Source organism: Chionomys nivalis, chromosome 1 (genome assembly GCF_950005125.1).
Source record: "Chionomys nivalis chromosome 1, mChiNiv1.1, whole genome shotgun sequence".
In the NCBI taxonomy this organism is placed as follows: domain Eukaryota; kingdom Metazoa; phylum Chordata; class Mammalia; order Rodentia; family Cricetidae; genus Chionomys; species Chionomys nivalis.
Window position 1 is genome coordinate 25,791,695 of NC_080086.1, and position 18,695 is coordinate 25,810,389.

The 18,695-nt window shown below is 44.7% G+C and overlaps 1 protein-coding gene across 1 annotated transcript in view; it reads right to left on the minus strand.

The window, feature by feature from the left end:
• Vwf (von Willebrand factor) overlaps nt 1-7,842 on the minus strand; it is a 155,276-nt gene extending 147,434 nt beyond the window's left edge. The window contains exons 1-3 of the mRNA XM_057772108.1: nt 7,621-7,842; nt 6,251-6,305; nt 5,018-5,182 (exon numbers count right to left, since the gene is read on the minus strand). Of these exons, the coding sequence (XP_057628091.1) occupies nt 5,018-5,182; nt 6,251-6,305 (220 nt within the window). The 5' untranslated portion in view covers nt 7,621-7,842. The remainder of the gene's footprint in view (nt 1-5,017; nt 5,183-6,250; nt 6,306-7,620) is intronic.
• Nucleotides 7,843-18,695: the final 10,853 nt, after the last annotated feature.

Genomic DNA, 18,695 nt, shown 5'->3' on the forward strand with positions numbered 1-18,695 from the left:
AATTCTCCTGTATTTGTTATTAAAAAGAAATCTGGGCCAGGAAATGGTGGCACACACTTATAATCCCAGCACTTGGGAGGAAGAAGCAGGCAGATTTCTGTGAGTTCAAGGCCAGCCTGGGTTACAGAGTGAGTACCAGCACAGGCTCCAAAAGCTACATATGGAGAATTTTAACAGATTTAAATCCTTATATAAGGTGATTCAGCAAATAGGCCCTTTACAACCTGAAATTCCATTTCCTTCTTTATTACCTAAAGGATAGTCTCTCATAGTAATTGATTTAAAAGGCTGCTTTTTTTACTATACTTTTGCAGGAACAGGATAGAGAAAATTTTGCCATCACAGTGCAATTCTCAGCCTGTTAAAAGATATCAGTAGAAAATTCTTTCACAAAGGATGTTAAACAGCCCTATTTTGTGTCAATATTTTGTACAACAGCCATTGGAAATGATTTTTAATCAGTTTCCTCAATCTATAAGTTACCACTATATGGATGAAATCAGTTGTTTCAGAGACAGATACTTTAGAAAAATGTTTGATGAAGTAAAAAGAATTTTGCCTTGTTGGGGATTACAAATTTGCTCCTGAAAAAACACAAAGAGGAGATTTTATTAATTATTTAGGATATAAGATAGGTTTATAGAAAATTCAACCACAGAAAGTACAAATCAGGAGAGATCAATTATGAACAATTAATAAATTTCAAGAATTTCTGGGAGATAAGTAATTGGCTATGGCCCACAATTGGACTAGCAGCTCAAGAACTAAGTAATTTATTTCAGACTTTATGAGGTGATGAGGACTTAAATAGTGCAAGAAAACTATAAACTGAAGCTGAAGCTGAGAGGCAATTGATGTGGTAGAACAGAAATGACAGAATACACATGTAGATTGCTTAGAGCCAGAGCTCGACTGTGGTCTGGTTATTTTACCTTCTACTCATTCTCCTATAGGAATTCTTATGCAGAGAGAAGATAATATCTTCAGATGGATATTTTACCACACAAAGAGAAAAAATATTAAAGACCTGTGTAGAAAAAATTTCTGAATTGATTCTGAAAGGAAAATTAAGACTTCATCAATTAGCAGGAATAGACCCAGAAAAAAATTGTGGTACCTTTTACTAATGCTGAAATTTATTCATTTTGGGCAGAAAATGAACATTGGCAAGGAGCTTGCAGCAATTTTGGGGGGAGAGATTAGCAATAATTATCCCAAAAGCAAGAGACTTCAGTTTATAAAGAGAAATAATTGGATACTTCCTCACAATGTACAGGGAACACCAATTTCTAGAACCCCTACATTCTATACTAATGCAAATAGGGAAATCAGGAAATGCAAATCAGGAAATGCAGATTATACTCAGGAGAATGAAGTAGAATGGCTCAAGGCCCTCATGATTCCATTCAGAAATCAGAATTCTATGCTATCTCATGGTATTCTTGATTCAGTTCCAGACTCTCAATATGCAAAGAGTTATTTTACATATTGAAATTGCTGAACTTACTCCAGATGATTTAGAATTAACTTTGTTAATTCTACGACAATAAGTAATCAAAAATAGAAATCACCCTTTGTATATAACACATATCAGATCTACCCAGGCTCTACAGTGAGTAATTTATTCAACTATAATGATTAATCAAAAATAGAAATCACCCTTTGTATATAACACATATCAGATCTACCCAGGCTCTAAAATGAGTAATTTATTCAACTATAATGATTAATCAAAAATAGAAATCACCCTTTGTATATAACACATATCGGATCTACCCAGGCTCTCTAGCACAAGTTATTGATGAAAGTGATCAGCTATTGATAGGAAATGTGCTAGATGCCTCAGAATTGCATAAGAAACACCATGTTAACAACAAAGGTTTGAAAAAAGATTTTTCTATCACTTCACAACAAGCCAAGGAACTTACAAGAAAACGTTCTACTTGTTCTTTGTATAATCAAATTCTATTACCTGCAAGAAGTATACCAAAAGGTACTCAAAGAAATGAAATTTGGAAATGGATGTGTTTCATTTTTCAGAATTTGGAAAATTAAAATATGTGCACCATACCATAGATACATATTAATTATTCCAATAGGCAACTGCTTTAAATTTTGAAAAGAAGGATTCTGTAACTACACATTTATTAAAAGTTATGACCATCATGGGGATACCTGTACAAATTAAGACTGACAATGCTCCATCTTATGTCTCTAATAAAATGAAACACCTTTTTGCATATTACCACATAAAACATATTACAGGTCTACCACACAATCCTACAGGACAAGCAGTTATAGAAAGATCTAATCTCACTTTAAAAGATACACTTAATAAACAGAAAGGAGGGGACTGGAGAGATGGCTCAGTGGTTAAGAGCACTGGCTACTCTTCCAGAGGACCAGGGTTCAATTCCCAGTACCCACATAGCACCTCGTTACTGCCTATAATTCCAGTTCCAGGGGACCCGACACCCATGGCAAAACACCAACGCACATAAGATAAATAAATTTAAAAAATAAACAGAGAGGAGTAATTAAGATACCCCAGAGATAGATTACACAGTACTTTATTGACTTTAAAATTTTTAATGCTAATGAAAAAGGAACAAGGACTACAGAGAGTGATTGGATAATAGAAAAGCTGCTGAATTAAATCGGTCTATATATTTTAAAGATATGTTAACCTCAGAATGGAGAGTAGGGAGAGGAGAGGAGAGGAGAGGAGAGGAGAGGAGAGGAGAGGAGAGGAGAAGCTATCTCTGAAACAGAGAGGTGGGGAGAGGAAAAGAAGAAACTCAGGCTGGAAGTGGAAAGAAGATCTGCTTGGCTCAGTGGAAGGGGAGGGGAGTGAGTGGGGTTTGTCTCTTAAAGGGACAGGACAGACCATTACAAGAAATACGGGTTAGTAGTTAGTCATATATAATAATCAAACTTGTATTAAGTTAGATGTTTTCAAAGTTAAACAGAGATAGATTTTAGATAGGTGGTCTTCAAACACTTCAGAGACCTATAGAATATGGCATGTAAGATGTTTTAATAACCCTTGAGAGTGAGACACATCTTTTCCTGGCAGCACCAATTTATTTCATAAAAGAATGATGACATTGAAGAACCTCCATATGTAGCTTGCTTTTGTTGTGGCAAAGTTAGCCACTGGGCGAGAAACTGCCCTTGCCTCAATTGCTGACAGTATGCTGTCCAAATTGGAAGAGTAGGGCACAAAAGAAGGCAACTGTCAGACTTTGCCAAGGTAGGACAGTCCTTCAAATTTGCTGTTTTACAGAAAAGTCTGTCAGGTAGCCAGTCTAAGCCTGTAGGACAAAGGTGAATGCAGTAGTGTCTCCTCTCTGACCAGAAGCCCCTTCATCTATGCTATGAGAAGTTCAACTAGATGACCACATGAAAATGAAACCAGGCAGCCAGCTGTTTTTGTCATTTCTATAGTTTTGGAAGTTGTTTGCTCTGCACTTCCTGTTTACTCAGGTGATATTATATCCTTCTCGGGTCTCCAGTGGATTTGATAACAAGATAAAGTTACAGTTTTCCTTGTTACCACATTCAGAAAAGAGACTCACAAAAGAGATATAAAGTATATAAAGTTGAGAGGCATAAAAGCTTAAATTATTTAAGAAAATGTTTTTTTCAAGTTTTTTTTATTTTTTTTTTTGTTGTTGAAAAAAATTTCCGCCTCCTCCCCGTTTCCCATTTCCCTCCCACTCCTCCCCCCTCCCCCATCCCCCTCACCCTCTCCCCACTCCTCTCCCCCTCCCCCCACTTCATTCCCCCTCCCTCTTGAGACTGAAGAGCAGTCCAGATTCCCTGCCCTGCGGGAAGTCCAAGGTCCTCCCACTTCTATCCAGGTCCAGGAAGGTGAGCATCCAAACAGGCTGGAGAGATGGCTCAGCCATTAAAGGCTAGGCTCACAACCAAAAAATATAAGAAAATGTTTTGAGGTCTAAGAAAATAGTTTTGGGTTAGTAATACACATAATAGGAAGTGAATATGTACAAAACTTTGGAATCACTAAGATAGGATAGATAATAGAGTAGTTTCTTTGAATTTGCCAAATATAAATGGACTAGACACTGTGATTGTAATCCTTACTTGATTAAGTGTTCTTATTGTATATCGTTTTACTGTGTTAGAGTTAAAACCTCTCCTTTTTGTTTAGACAAATGAGGAAAATGTTGAGGGATATTTAATCACATTGTGAACCCTGAGTTTACATTTACATTAATTATATAAAATTAATCTTGGGTCAGGATGCTGAGTTAGCAACTAGTTGACAAAATCAATCATAGAGCATCAGAGGGCATCCAGGAGAGATAGAGAGATGCACAGGAAGTAGTAGAGAGGGAGTTGGAGTGGCACAGTTTTTCTTGTTTTGGCAGAGCAGAAGGACACTCTCTTTTTTTAGAGATGACAGCAGGGAGAGAAGGTTAGCGAGGTACTACTCAACCTCTCTGAGCTAGCAAGCTTTCACCCCAGCTTTTGAATCTCAAGTCTTATTTATAAACAGAACGATAGAGATTTAATTCAAGCTACCTTTAGCAGCACAGGCAGACTCAATGGGAATAAAATTCCCACCAGGCTGTGGCCTGCGCGGCTGGGCTGCTGCCAGAGAAGCAGGCCAGTAATGGCAGAGTCACAATTGCTGACTAAAATAGCCGTAGATTAAGGTGCAGTCACTGCGCCAAAGATTTTTTAACACAATAGTGTTCAACCTCTTAATTCCAAATTCCACATGTCTCAAGCTCTTCGACATCATCCTTTTTCTCTGTAATTTTGAACTCCTGGAATGTTGTCTGGACCCACAGCAACGGACACAACCACTAAAGCAGCATAGACAGGCCCTCACACCAGACTCAGGGGAGGCGCCATCATGGAAAGACCATTATCCTCAAGGGAGGGTGTCATGGGAAGGCCACTGCCCTCTACAATCGTGAGAGTTGGAATCCTCCCCCAGCTCAGCTGCCCCTGTTCTGAGATCCTGCCATGGGTATCCAGGACTCACCGAGAATGGAAAAGGAGCGTTTGTGGCAGTCCCCAGCCAAGAGGTAACTGCAGCCTCCAGAAAAGCTGTACATGGTCTCATCAAAGGTGTTGATGAAGTCATCCCCAAAGAGGCTGCATCGGGCCATCGATGGGCGGTCCTGAGTCTTTTCTGTGCAGACGGTCCCTGAAGGAAGATTGCACAGATGAGCATGATGTCACCATCAGCCCAAAGCTCTCTGGGCTCATAGAAATGGGGTTGCAACAGACAGAAAATAGAAACAAGGAAGAATTTTCCATTTCCCCTGGCCTGTGAGCATGACCCCAGACTCGGGACAATAATGGAGAAACCATCTTCTGGAACCTATATTCATTATAGTGAAACTTACTGACTTAAGCAATGTTGCCCATTAGCGATGTGCCTTATTCTCTCTGAGGAATGGATGGGGGTGAGGTGGATAGGTAGAGGGAATTGGAGGAGGGGAGGGAGAGGGAACTAGGACTATATATAAAATGAAAAGAGATAGTTTGCTTTCTTTAAAAAAAATGGAAGGAAGGAAGGAAGGAAGGAAGGAAGGAAGGAAGGAAGGAAGGAAGGAAGGAAGGAAGGAAGGAAGGCAGTTGAATACTATGAGTGTGAATTTATAATAAACAATTTTAAGTTATAAAAAGAGAAAACTGTAAGACTAGAGAAGCAAACACAAGAGGGTTAGAGTCATCCGTGGTCCATCACTGGGCGTTCCAGTGGTTATCTCTTCGCTCCGCTTCATGGCCCATGGTCAGAAGGCACTGCTGCCATTCTCAAATCTCAGTGAGGAAAGAACAGTAGAACAAGCAGTGTGGTGAGAAGTGGGGAGGGAGGCCTAGAACCCAGTCCTCTGACGCTGGCTCTGTGGGACTCTGGTGCAGTAGCGTCTCCTCTCTGACCGGCAGCCCCCTCATCTATGCTATCGGAAGTTCAAAATGAGATGACCACACGTCTACAAGGCTTAGATTCTGTCTCTCCCATTCTGTGCTCCCGTTACATGGGAGTTCTGTGCCACCTTGTCTCTTCAGATATTCAGTTGATGGGGGAGAGCATAAATCAGAAACAGGATGTTTTGTATGACTGTCATAAGAGGCGACCACTGACTTAAAGTCACAAATCTAACACAGACTGAGGACGGATGCGCTCCGACACATGTATTGAGTCCTGGAAGGAGATGTTCCCAGTAGCCTTGGGCAATGGTAAGGAAATAAAGCATTTGGTACCTACCTGGCCAGGTGAGGACCAGAGCAAGCATCCAGATATCAAACCTGGCACGATTCATCTGCAAAATAAAGGGAAAAGAAATGAGCTGGTTCTCACTGCCCAGAAAGATGTCTGCTGGGACAAGCTACTGTCAACGCATCCAGCAATGTGGCATTTTCTTAAGCCAATATATATATTGCCTGGTGATGATGGTGCACGCCTTTAATCCCAGCACCCAGGGGGCAGAGGCAGGTGGGTCTCTGTAAGTTCAAGGCCAGTCTGGTCTACGGAGCAAGTTGAAGGACAGTCAGAGCTACACAGAGAAACCTCATCTCAAATAAAAAATAAATAAAAATGGTGTGTGTGTATGTGTGTCCTCAGTGGCTCCCCTTGCCACCCTTGAAGATGGAGAACTAGTGCCCAAAATGCTCCATTGGCAGTGTCAGGCCTAAAAGCAACAATCTGGGCAAGCCCTACCCTACACTGTTGGGCACCCTCTCCAGACACTAGTGACAGGACCACCTGGGGTGAGGAGGTTCTGCCTCTCTTCTCCTGTCAAGGCTAGCCTGGGAACCCAACTAGGAAGAGAAGGAGCTGGCTCATCTGTTGCTGCCATCAGAATCAGACTCGTAGACCAGTCAGTGGCCACCACTGAATACTTATTGGTCCTCTGCCTCGGGCCATGAGCACCTTTATAACAGGGACTGTCTCTCTCACCAATGTCCCCAGGATCTGCAAGGACACTCAGCACCCAGTACATGCTCAAGCAATGTTTGCTGAATGCCCTTGACAAGGGGACAGGGGTCTAACAGCCCTGGATCTGAGGAAATTTCTCTGCCATGTGCCTCAGGCCACAGCCCACCAGACAGGACTCAATTTTGGCTGACAGAGCACAGCGTCCCAACCCTCAGAGCCCGTGCCCCAGCCCCTCTCTTCTGAAGAAAGTTACAGGAAACACAGACGGTGCCACCTGGGGCAGTCAGGGAATCACTCTTCCTACATAATGCCCATTCAAACCAATGAAGAGGGAGAAATTCAGTATCTCATGAGTGGGAACTGAACCCTTTGTTCCTTTATATAGCCAAAGCTGGGTCACAAAGCAGGTGCCCCTCTCTCCTGTCCTCCCAACACACTGGAGTATCAGCGGCTCCCAGCTGGTACCCAAGAAGGGAGGGGAAAGTGACTGTCAATCTCATCTAAGTCCTGCCAGGCTGGAAAGCCTCTTCAGCAAGAAAAGCAGAATCCAGTAGTAAGAGAGAAAAGACATTAGAATCAGGCTAGCTTCTAATCACCTCTCCAAACAAACCCCTTCTGCTCCAGGCATAGGAACCCCAGTCAGCACCTCAGGGCCAAGGGTCAGCCTTGTACTCCCTCCCACGACTGAGCCATCATACCTTCCCCTTGCGGATAGGAGTTGTCTCTCCAAGGTCCCTTGAGAAACTTGGTCACTGCTCAGTAGTTCCAGCACTCCTAGGTCATGTTCTCAGCAACCACTGGATGGACCGGCTCAGGCTCTGAGCAGTCTTGCTGTCAAGTAGCCCAGGGGCTGCAAAGTCCACACAGTCAGGGAAATAAAGCCCAGGCTGTGGCCAAGAACCCAGCCCTCTGCACCACGATAGCTGTGAGCCGCCGCAACAGGGCACTGGCCTTCTCTTAATGACCAACGGGAAAACAATGGCAGGAAGCAGTAGCAGAAGTACTTCCAGGCTGATAAGGCCTAAAGAGCCAGGAGGGAGAGCTCCGGGAAGCTGCCACACCACCACAGTTCAGTTTGGTCCCTGAGACCCCCTGAGTGCCCCCACAGACAACCAAGACCAGGAGCAGTAGGCTCCCAGTGGCAGCATGGTCCAGGCTAGGGGAGAGAACCAGATTACAGCAACATTGCTCCTGGATCCAACCTCCAGGGCTAAATCCTAGGGGTTTTAAAATAACACCTCTACCGGAGCCAACTTAGCCAGGTGAGAGAAGTATGTAAACATGTCCTGTCCCCGTCACCCGCAGGTATGAAAAATCCAGGCCAGATCTCATGAAAAGAGCCTGTTTGGACCCTAGCCAGTGTTTTATGAACAGGTTAAAGACAAAGGCTGTGGGTCAGGCATGGTAGCACATGCCTTTTATACCAGCAGGCAGCAGGCAGAGGCAGGAAGATTCCTATGAATTTGAAGCCAGCCTGGTCTCCCTACCTAGCAAGCTCCAGGACAGCCAGGACTACATAGAGAGACCCTCTTTCAAAACAAACAACAGAAGATAAAAATCCTGGTCACAAGTTCAAACCTTTGGAAAGGGAGATGGGTGGAAATGATGGTTTCATTCTAATACTTCCCCAAAGAGTCACACACACACACACACACACATGCTTTCTGCTAGGCCTGAATCCAAGGCCTGTGCATGATAGACAATCTTTCACTGAGTTATATCCTCAGGCCCTGACTCTTTACACACATGCACACTAACATACATCTGCACACACACACACATACAGTAACATACATCTACATACCACATGTACTCCACACACATACATACACACTAACATATATCTGCACACACATATGTACTCTATACACACATGTACACTAACATACATCTGCACACACTCCACACACACATGTGCACTAACATACATCTACACAGACGACACATGCACTCTACACACACACACTAACATACATCTGCACACACACTCCACACACACGTACACTAACATACATGTGCATACACACAGGCACTCAACACACACACACACATACACACTAATATACATCTGCATGCACACAGGCATTCCACACACACATACACACAATAACACGCATCTGCACACACACAGGCATTCCACACACACATGCACACTAGCATACACATCTGTACACACATAGGCACTCTGCACACACACATGCACACTAACATACATCTGCACACACACCTGTTCCCAAAAGCCTATTCTCAGCAGAATCTGACTAACCCCTTCCCAGAGAGGAGGGGCACAAGGGGGGATGAGGAGCAAGGCAGGTAGGGGATTCCCTTGCAGTAGGATACCTGGCACTAAGCTGAGCGTTTAGGAGCAGCCCCCATCTGATCTGAGACTCTGGAGAACCACTAGGTCGCACCTTCCCACTTCCCACACTCCCCCGTTCCCTTTCCACTATCTTACCTAGGTTTCTCTTGCTGTGATGAAACACCATGACCGAAAAGCAAGTTGGGGAGGAAAGGGTTTACTGAGCTTACACTTCCACATCGCTGTTCATCACTAAATGAAGTCAGGACAGGAACTTAGACAAGGAAGCAGGAGCTGATGCAGAGGCCATGGAAGAGTGCTGCTTACTGCCTTGCCCAGCCGGCCTTCCTAGAGAACCCAAGACCACCAGCCCAGGGATGGCAGCACCTGCAAAGGACTGGCCCCTCCCCCATCAACCACTAATAAAAATGCCCTGCAGGCTTGCCTACAGCCTGTTCTTAAGGAGGCATTTTCTTAATTGAAGAAACCCCTCTCTGGTGATGTTAGCTTGTATCAAGCTGACGTAAAACTTTCCAGTCAAGGAAAGAAAAAGAATGGAAGAGGCAAGATTTGTCCTTAATGTTTCTGTTACCAGAGTAGCTGGGGTCCAAATCTGACTCTAGAAGCCTAGTAAGCAAGCCTTGGCCTCCCATCCTCAGTAGACCAATTAAAGAGGCACACGGTAATGAAGGGCAGAAGATTTATTCAGTGTGACCACACTGGGAAGCAGAACAAGGAGGTCCAGTAGCCTGCCCCCCCCCACACACACCCTAAATCCATCTTTGAGGTACTGACAGGAGATTGGGTTAAACAGAGGCCAGGAGACATATAGCTAAGCAGTCTTGGCCAAGGTATGGTCCACCCATCACTGATCTGCTTTGTCTTGACTCCAGTCTCTCCTGTAAAATAGTCTTACAAGTTGTCAGAACTGTGTGAAATATTTTCCTGAGAGGCCAGTTTCTCCTCTGGCTTCCACCTTTCCCTTTCCCAGCATAAGATTACTGGGAAACTCCAGTTTCTTAGGAATTGTCTCAATAGCCTGATAGCGAAAGAGAGGGGCCTGGGTGTCTCGTTAAAATATCCTTCCTCCCCTTTGGATGTCAGTGTGGCGATTTCTCAGAAAATTAGAAAACAGCCTTCCTCAAGACCCAGTAATACCACTTTGGGGTATATATCCAAAGGATGCTCAATCATACCACAAGGACATATGCTCAACTGTGTTCATAGCAGCTTTGTTTGTCATAGCCAGAACCTGAAAACAACCTAAATGCCCCTCGACCAAAGAATGGATAAGGAAAATGTGGTACATTTACACAATAGAGTACTACACAGCAGAAAAAAATAACGACAGCTTGAATTTTGCAGGCAAATGGATGAAGCTAGAAAACATCATTTTGAGTGAGGTAACCCAGACCCAGAAAGACAATTATCACATGTACTCACTCATAGGTGGTTTTTAAACATAAAGCAAAGAAAGCCAGCCCACAAATCACAATCCCAGAGAATTTCGACAACAATGAAGACACTAAGAGAGACTTACATAGATATAATCTACATGGGTAGTAGAAAAAGACAAGATCTCCTGAGCAAATAGGGATCATGGGGACTTTGGTAGAGGGTTGAAGAGGATGGGAGATATAGGGAGGGGAGCAGAGAAAGATGTAGAGCTCAATAAAAAAATCAACTATAAAAGCAGAAATCAAGTCTTGGAAACATTTAGAAACATACATAAAGGAAATAGGGAAGTCCGAATTAATAAAAAAAAAAAAAGAAAAAGAAAAAGAATATCCTTCCTGCTTCCTGCTGGGGACCGGAGAGATGGCTCAGTGGTTAAGAGCACTGGCTGCTCTTCCAGAGGACCTGGTTCCACTCCCAGCACCCACACTGTGGCTCACAACCATCTGTAACTCTACTTCCATGGGAACACCTTTCAAAGTGCTGAGCAACAGAGGACACTTTTTTAATACTTAGCTGCCCCCAAACTTTGTATTATAAATGAGCTGGGACATGGAGGTGTATACCTTTAATCCCAGCTCTCAGGAGGCAGGTGAATCTCTGAGTTCAAGGCCAGCCTGGTCTACAGAGGGAGTTCCAGGACAGCCAGGGCTACAGAGAGAAACAAAAAATTAAATTAAAAAAATAAGGTGTTAGGAAAGCGCCTAGAGTGAAAGGAGCAAGAAGAAGACCAAGAGCCAACTCCGGGACTCTACAGACAGCGGTGTCTTTGCGTCCACAACCACAGACCCCGGGCATTTTAGCACAGAGAATTAATAGGGTGGGCAGGAAACCACAGCTGGGAAGTGGACGTGAGATATGGGGAAAGGAAAGCCACTAGGAAAAGATGTTTATTAAGATATCCATCAGGAGGGGGAGGAAGGGAGGGAGGGAGTGGGAAGGGAAAGAAAGGAGGAGAGAGAAGTTTAATCCTCGAAGGAGGGGGTAATATGAGGAAAGACAGCCTCAGAGGCTCTAATACCCTGCACCCTGTCAGATGTTAGCCCTGGGGGCTCCATCAGACATTCAACACCCTGAGTCTGACACAGAGATGGCCCCCAGCTGAGTCAGGTCAGAGGGCTGTGGGAGGGGCTGTAGCGACTGATCCCCAGCTAAGTCATCATTCAGAGTTAGGGGATTTTCTCTTCCCAGACAAAGATGAGTTTACTATCCTCAATCTTTCTGAATGGACGGCTAAAGAAGACACATCAGGAAGAAGGAAGTTAAACCAAGAAAGAAAATGCTAGAAGTAAAAATGAACAAAGGATTTGGAAGCCACAGGGTGAATATGAGCAGGCAGTGACTTTGTAAAACAAGGATAGTGAGAACACAGAGAGTTACAATAATAAATAGAGCTGGGCGGTGGTGGCGCACGCCTTTAATCCCAGCACTCAGGAGGCAGAGGCAGGAGGATTGCTGTGAGTCTGATCGAGGCCAGCCTGGTCTACAGAGCGAGTTCCAGGACAGCCAGGGTTACATAGAGAACCCTTGCCTATAACTAAATAAATAAATGAAATAATAAGGTGAATAGCCCTCCTACAATCCCAACACTCAGGAGGCTGAGGCAGGAGGATGATGAGTTTAAGGTCAGCCTGGGCTGTACATAAGACACTGTTATAAAAGAATAAAGGTAAAAAGGAGAGCAACATGGAACCAGAGTACTAGACATAAGAGCACAAAGGACAGGAGATGTAGTCACCATGAAGGTATTGTAAGGTTCCTGCACTCTTCAGACTTACAACAGAAGTGCATAGAAATGTGTAAAATAGATGCTAGGGTGTGTGCTAGAGTGTGTGCTGGGGTGTGTGCTGGAGTGTGCGCTGAAGTGTGAACTGGGGTGTGTGCTGGAGTGTGCGCTGAAGTGTGCGCTTGGGTGTGTGCTGGAGTGTGCGCTGAAGTGTGAACTGGGGTGTGTGCTGGAGTGTGCGCTGAGGTGTACACTGGGATGTATGCTGGAGTGTGCACTGGGGTGTGTGCTGGGTGTGAGCTGGGGTGTGTGCTGGGTGTGAGCTGGGGTATGTGCTGGGGTGTGCACTGGGGTGTTGCTGGGGTGTGCACTGGGATGTAAACTGGGGTGTACACTGGAGTGTGTGCTGGAATGTGAGCTGGAGTGTGTGCTGGGTATGAGCTGGGGTGTGTGCTGGGTGTGAGCTGGGGTGTGCACTGGGGTGTGTGCTGGGGTGTGCACTGGGGTGTGTGCTGGGGTGTAAACTGGGGTGTGCGCTAGGATTGTGCTGGGGTGTGCACTGGAGTGTTTGCTGGGATGTGAGCTGGGGTGTGAGCTGGGGTGTAGCATGGACAGTAGAGCACTTGCCTATTCCACAAAGCTCTGGATGGGTCCAAGGGATTCCTGCCTTCCTCTCTGCTTCCTGTGTGAGACTGGATGAGGCTGGTTCATGGCCTGTAATCCCAGGACTTTATTTAGAAGATAGAAACACCAGGACCAGGAGTTCAAGGCCATCCTCTGCTACACAATGAGTTCATAGCCAGCCTGGGTTACATGAGACCCTTGTTCCAACAAACAAATTACCAGAGGGTAACATTTATATGAAATTAAAGACTCCATAAAATAAGGGGTTGGAGAAACGACTGGGGTACAGAGCACATATTCCAGAGGACCCAGATTCCATTCCAGCACCCACATGGCAGCTCACATCCATCTCTAACTCCAGTCTCAGGGAATCCAACACCCTCTTCTGGTCTCCAAGGGCACTGCATGAACATATTGCACAGACATACCTGCTGGCAAAACACCCACATACATAAAATCCTTGCAATCCTTACAAAGGAAAGACTATGTGATAAAGTTTTTAAAACCTGTATATTTTTGCTTATAAATATGGCTAACTGCGGAAAGTAAATGTGGTCCAGTAACCATTAAATTTAGGATACTGGTGACCTCTGGGGAGGAAGAGAGAAGGCAGGGTCTGCAGTGTGGTCCATGGGGACTCTCTGTCTATGTTTTATCTTTTAACCATTTCAACACTATGGAGTAAATGGGGCATTGGGGTGGGCAGAGCTGTGTAGAATGCAAGTGTTTTATGTTAGCCTCTCTAGGATTCTGTATGGTTGCAATTTTCATTTAGATGACAAAGTTCTGAAGCCAGTTGCCTCAAGAGTCTTGGCTTTGCTTTTTCAATAGCAGGGTGACATTTGTCAAGGCACTCCTACAGTGCCACATGAGCCAGTTACTTCTTGTTCCCCTAATCAAAAGGAGCTGCTGTGTCAAAGGGTACCAGAGCTGTCAAGGCCTTTAGTGTACATCCTTCCAAGGACTGTGCCAATGAGAACTTTCATTACTTTCTGATTACCTGGTAATATAATTGAAACATGGTTATTGCTTTATGTTGCGGGAGGTCCTTCCGCTCCTCCAGCCAATAGCCGCTGAGATACCAGCCCATTGGGGCATGGTCTCTCTCCCTTTAAAAAAGAGGCTACTTCCCTCCTCGCTCTCTTTTACTTCCTGCTCCGCTTCCGGCGACTAGACTCCCTTCCTGATTGCGCAGAGGGCTGTTGTCTGTGACGGTGATCTGTAAGTTTTTCCCTTTTAAATAAATGACCATTTTATTAATCATAATTCCAAACTGGTGTTTGTGACTTATGCCTTCGCCTTCAGCTTTAACATTCATCCATTTGGTTTTTAAGGGAATATTTTCTAATATCATCCATCTGGATTGATTTGAATTCATTTGCATCTTTAGATCATTTATTTACTTCCATTTATTTGTATGTTTGTCCATTTATTTGTTTATTTGCTGTAGTACCAGGGATTAAGCATGGAGTCTCACACAAAGCAAGCATGCTACACTAAGCTGTCCCCATTCTGAGACAGAGTCTCTCTCACTAAGTTGCCCGGGATGGGCATTCAGCCTGCAGCCCCTGCTGGCCTTGAGTTGGCGCCCTCCTGCCTCTGTCTCCCTAGTACCTGGACTCCTTCTCTCCTGGGATGCTATATCTTTCTGTAATGTGGGGAAATTATTCATTTTTTCTCACATTGATTCACGGGTGCTTTTTCAGTTCTTCATTCACCATGAAAATTTGTTCAGGGTGGGTTTATTTGCTTGTTTGTTTGTTTTATGTCTGGGGACCCATTTGATGTTATGTTTTAGGATGGAGCAAAACAAAGAGACACACAGTGAGGTGTCACCTGTCCCTTCCTCTGGGCTAGACATCTAATCATCTGGCTGTGCTCAGGACTGAGGGAGTTTCAGGACTAAAACTGGGGCAGATCTCAGCAACTAGGACAGCTGGTGACCTTACTAGATCCTTAGTCTGACCAGTTTTTAGACAGCCTTCCAAAGACGTCCCAAGCATTTTGAGTATCTGTCTCCAGCTCCACTGTGGGGACGTGAACACGTCATCATTTACAAGTTACATGAGTTGCCTTCTTTTGACATCGAGTACCATCATGAGCACCAAGGAGGTGGAAGCCCAGCAGAAGCAGCTGCAGTACAGAATGACCACTGAGGAGGCAGCAGAATGAGGGGGCCTCTTCGGAGAGTGTTTCCATGGAGACTGTTGGTGTCCCTGGGATCTTACAGGGTTTTTTTTATGTATGGGCACTGCCCAAAGCACACCGAGTACTGGCATGCCTATGCTGATTGACCTCACACCATGATTTGGCAAGGACTCACAAAGTGTCTTTTATCAACTCTTGTGGTTTTTATAAACAGGCTGCGTGCTAACGCCTTATCTCCAATTGGGCCACCAGTTCCTTGAGAATACGAGTGGAATTTTGCAAGCATCCCTGCCTTCCCCGACTACACCCTGCATCCAGATCCAGGGGCAGGACTCTCAGTAACTGAGGGAGCCATTATGGGGCTAGCAAGAAACCTGACACTAGAGGAGTTCCCAGGAATCCACAAGGATGACCCCAGCTAAGACCCTAAGCCATAGTGGAGAGGGTGCCTGAACTGGCCTTGCCCTGTAGTCAGATTGATGACTATGTTAAATATAATCATAGAACCTTCATCCAGCAACTGATGGAAGCAGATGCAGAGATCCGTAGCTGAGCACTGGGCTGAGCTCCCAAAGTCCAGTCGAAGTGAGGGAGGATCGAGAACATGAGCAAAGGTATCAAGACCATGATGGGGATACACACTGAAACAGCTTACCTGAGCTAATGGGAGCCCACCAACTCTGGCCTGGCAGCAGGGTAACCAGCACAAAACCAAACTAGGCTTTCTGAATGTGGGTAGCAGTTTTACTGCTGGGGCAGACTCTTTGGAGGGATACCTTGCTCAGCCTAAATGTAGTGGGGAGGGCCTTGGTCCTGCCTCAAAGCAATGTGCCAGACTTTGGTGACTTCCCATGGGAAGCCTTACCGTCTCTGAGTGGATGGGGGAGGGTGGAGGCAAGGTGGAGGGAAGGGAGTGGGAACTGGGATTGGTATGTAAAATGAGAAAAGATAGATTTTTAATTAATTAATTAGTTAATTTTTTTAAAGAAAAGATACCCTCCAAATGGGCACAGCTTGCCTCCCAGCTAGAAGCTAGGAGGTTGGCACACAGCCTGTCAGTCTCTGGCCTTGCACTCTGGTCCCCACTGCAAGGGACACACTCTACTCTGAGCACTCCTGGGAGGGGAGGGGAAGGGGCCCTGTAACCCTAGGACCTACACATGCAGCTCCTTGTCTTTTTCTTTTCTTTCTTTCTTTTTATTTAGTGATTTCAATTAATTTTATGTCATCACTGTAAAACATAAGGAAGTATGTTGCAGGAGAAATGGCTGTACACTGTGCTGGTAAAGCAACCTTGATTCTAGGACAAAGGTAGCGACCACCAGGCAGCTGGGATTAGTCATAAAGTCCTTGGAGGACTTTGCAGGTGGCTAGAGAGGACAGGAGGAGTTCAGAGGAATTTCCAATGCTGGAGGTTCTGAAGAACGCGGAGAGGAAGTCGGCCGATCTCTCCAATTTCCTTGGATTTTTTAGGTCTTTATCTCAGTTTCTGACCCCTGCATTTTTATTATACTAGAACAAATTAGGTAATCATTTCTTCTGGCAGCTACAGAAATATAAACAAATAAAAAGTAGAAAATAAAGGAGCCATGATGGCAAATTAGAAGCAAACAGCAGTAACGGTTTAGAATCGAGTAAGCCTCTGACTGAGGGATCTCTGAAGTCTAACATCGGACAGAGTCAAAGAGATTTGCTTCTCGGAACAAAGAACAAGAAAGAGCTGCATCAATGTCAATGCAGAGCCAACAGCTCTGGGGTAGCTAAGCCAAGAGGAGGAGGAGCAGAGAAGAGAGGGAGACAAGGGTAGGCCGAAAGTGACACAGAAACAGACACAGACCAGAGAGGCAGCCTGAGGTGGGCATGGTGGCTCACAGCTACAATCTCCATTACTCGGAAGGATTGCAAGTTTGAGACCAGCGTGGACTCCATAGTAGTCCTAGGCCACTCTGGGTAACAGAACGAGACTCCGCCCTAAAACCACTCAGCAGAAAGGTGGTGAGAAACGCTGAACCGAGGCACGGGGTTGGGGGGGGCCATCTTGAGAAGGTCACCCCCAAGCTTGCTCCTTTGGGAGAATAAGCCCCTATGCCTTCCTTCACTTGGAACTTAGTAACGTCACACTGTCCCTGGCAGTGACTAACTTGTAGCTCAGTGTTTCCTGGGCAGAATGCCTCTGAGCAAAGTTTATTGACAAATATATATGATGGAATTGGCATTAGAGACATAAAATAAAGTACGGCTTGTTTTCCTATTAAGAACGGTGGCTCTAGCAGTCAGTCAAAGAGAACTGAGAGACCAAGAACACATGTACTCGTGTGAGCAGAGACTGGACACCAAAGAATCTGTAGTCATGAATGGCCAAAAGTGTGGACTTCTGCATCAGGCCTGTGTGTTGCTCTCCATGTGGACTGGCTGAGCGAGGCTACTAGGCTCAGCAATAGCTTGACCTGAGGGTCCATCAAGGTAACAAGGCCAGAGGAAACTGCAATCAGCATAACCTTGGTTCCCTGTTACCCTCTAGTAGTAAACAGGGAACAATGCTGTTCTAACCAGCTCCAGTGCCAAACCACTTTCACTGGCCAACTGGTAAATGGAGCAAAATGAAAGAATCAAATAATCCTTAGCCTTTGCTCTCTAAGGAATGCAAAGCCCCAAGGCATCACAAGAGAAGGAGAGGAACACCCTTGCCTGCATGCCTGACCTGGGACAAACAATTCCTTTGGAGCTTTTTGTTTGCTTGCTTGCTCATTGGCTTGCTTGCTTTGGGTTTGGTTTTGGTTTTTGGTTTTCTTTTTCTTTTTAACTTTTCTTAACAGCTTTTCTTTCCATTTATTGATTGGTTGATTAATTAGTGTGTGTGTGTGTGTACAGTATTTTTCATACATATTTTTCCAAAGATAGTCACTAGAAATTGGCAAAGGGTACCATACTTAAGAAAGTATGACAATTGTACATATATGTGTTCACCACTGATCTACTCCACGTCATCAAGCAAATACTACAGTATATACAGGGGTAGATAGGTTAATACAATAATAATAGATAGTTTCAAAACTGTGCTCCTACCAGTAGATGGGTCATCCAGACAGAAAGTTCCATTCAACTGCTCTGTATCTCGAGTGGACACAAGAGACAACTGCAGAGCATTCCATCCAACGCTGTATGATGGTAATCTCATCACCAGCTCATAAAACTTCCTCCAAAATCAACCACATTTTGGTCTATAAAACAAGTCTTAACAAGTACAAAAATTATTGAAATAATTTCTTGCACATTGTTAAGTCATAGCGGGACAAATTGTGAAAGCCTCCATAAATACATGGAGCTTTTCAACAAACACATAGTACTTCCAGGAGGTGGTGTGGGAGGTCCTTCTGTCTATGTGTTGCTTTCATTAGTTAATAAAGAAACTGCTTTGGGCCTATAGCAGAGATGAAGGGGAAGAGAGCTAGGTGAGGAAAACTAAACAGAATGCTGGGAGAAAGGAGGTGGAGTCAGAGAGATGCCATGGAGTCATCAGA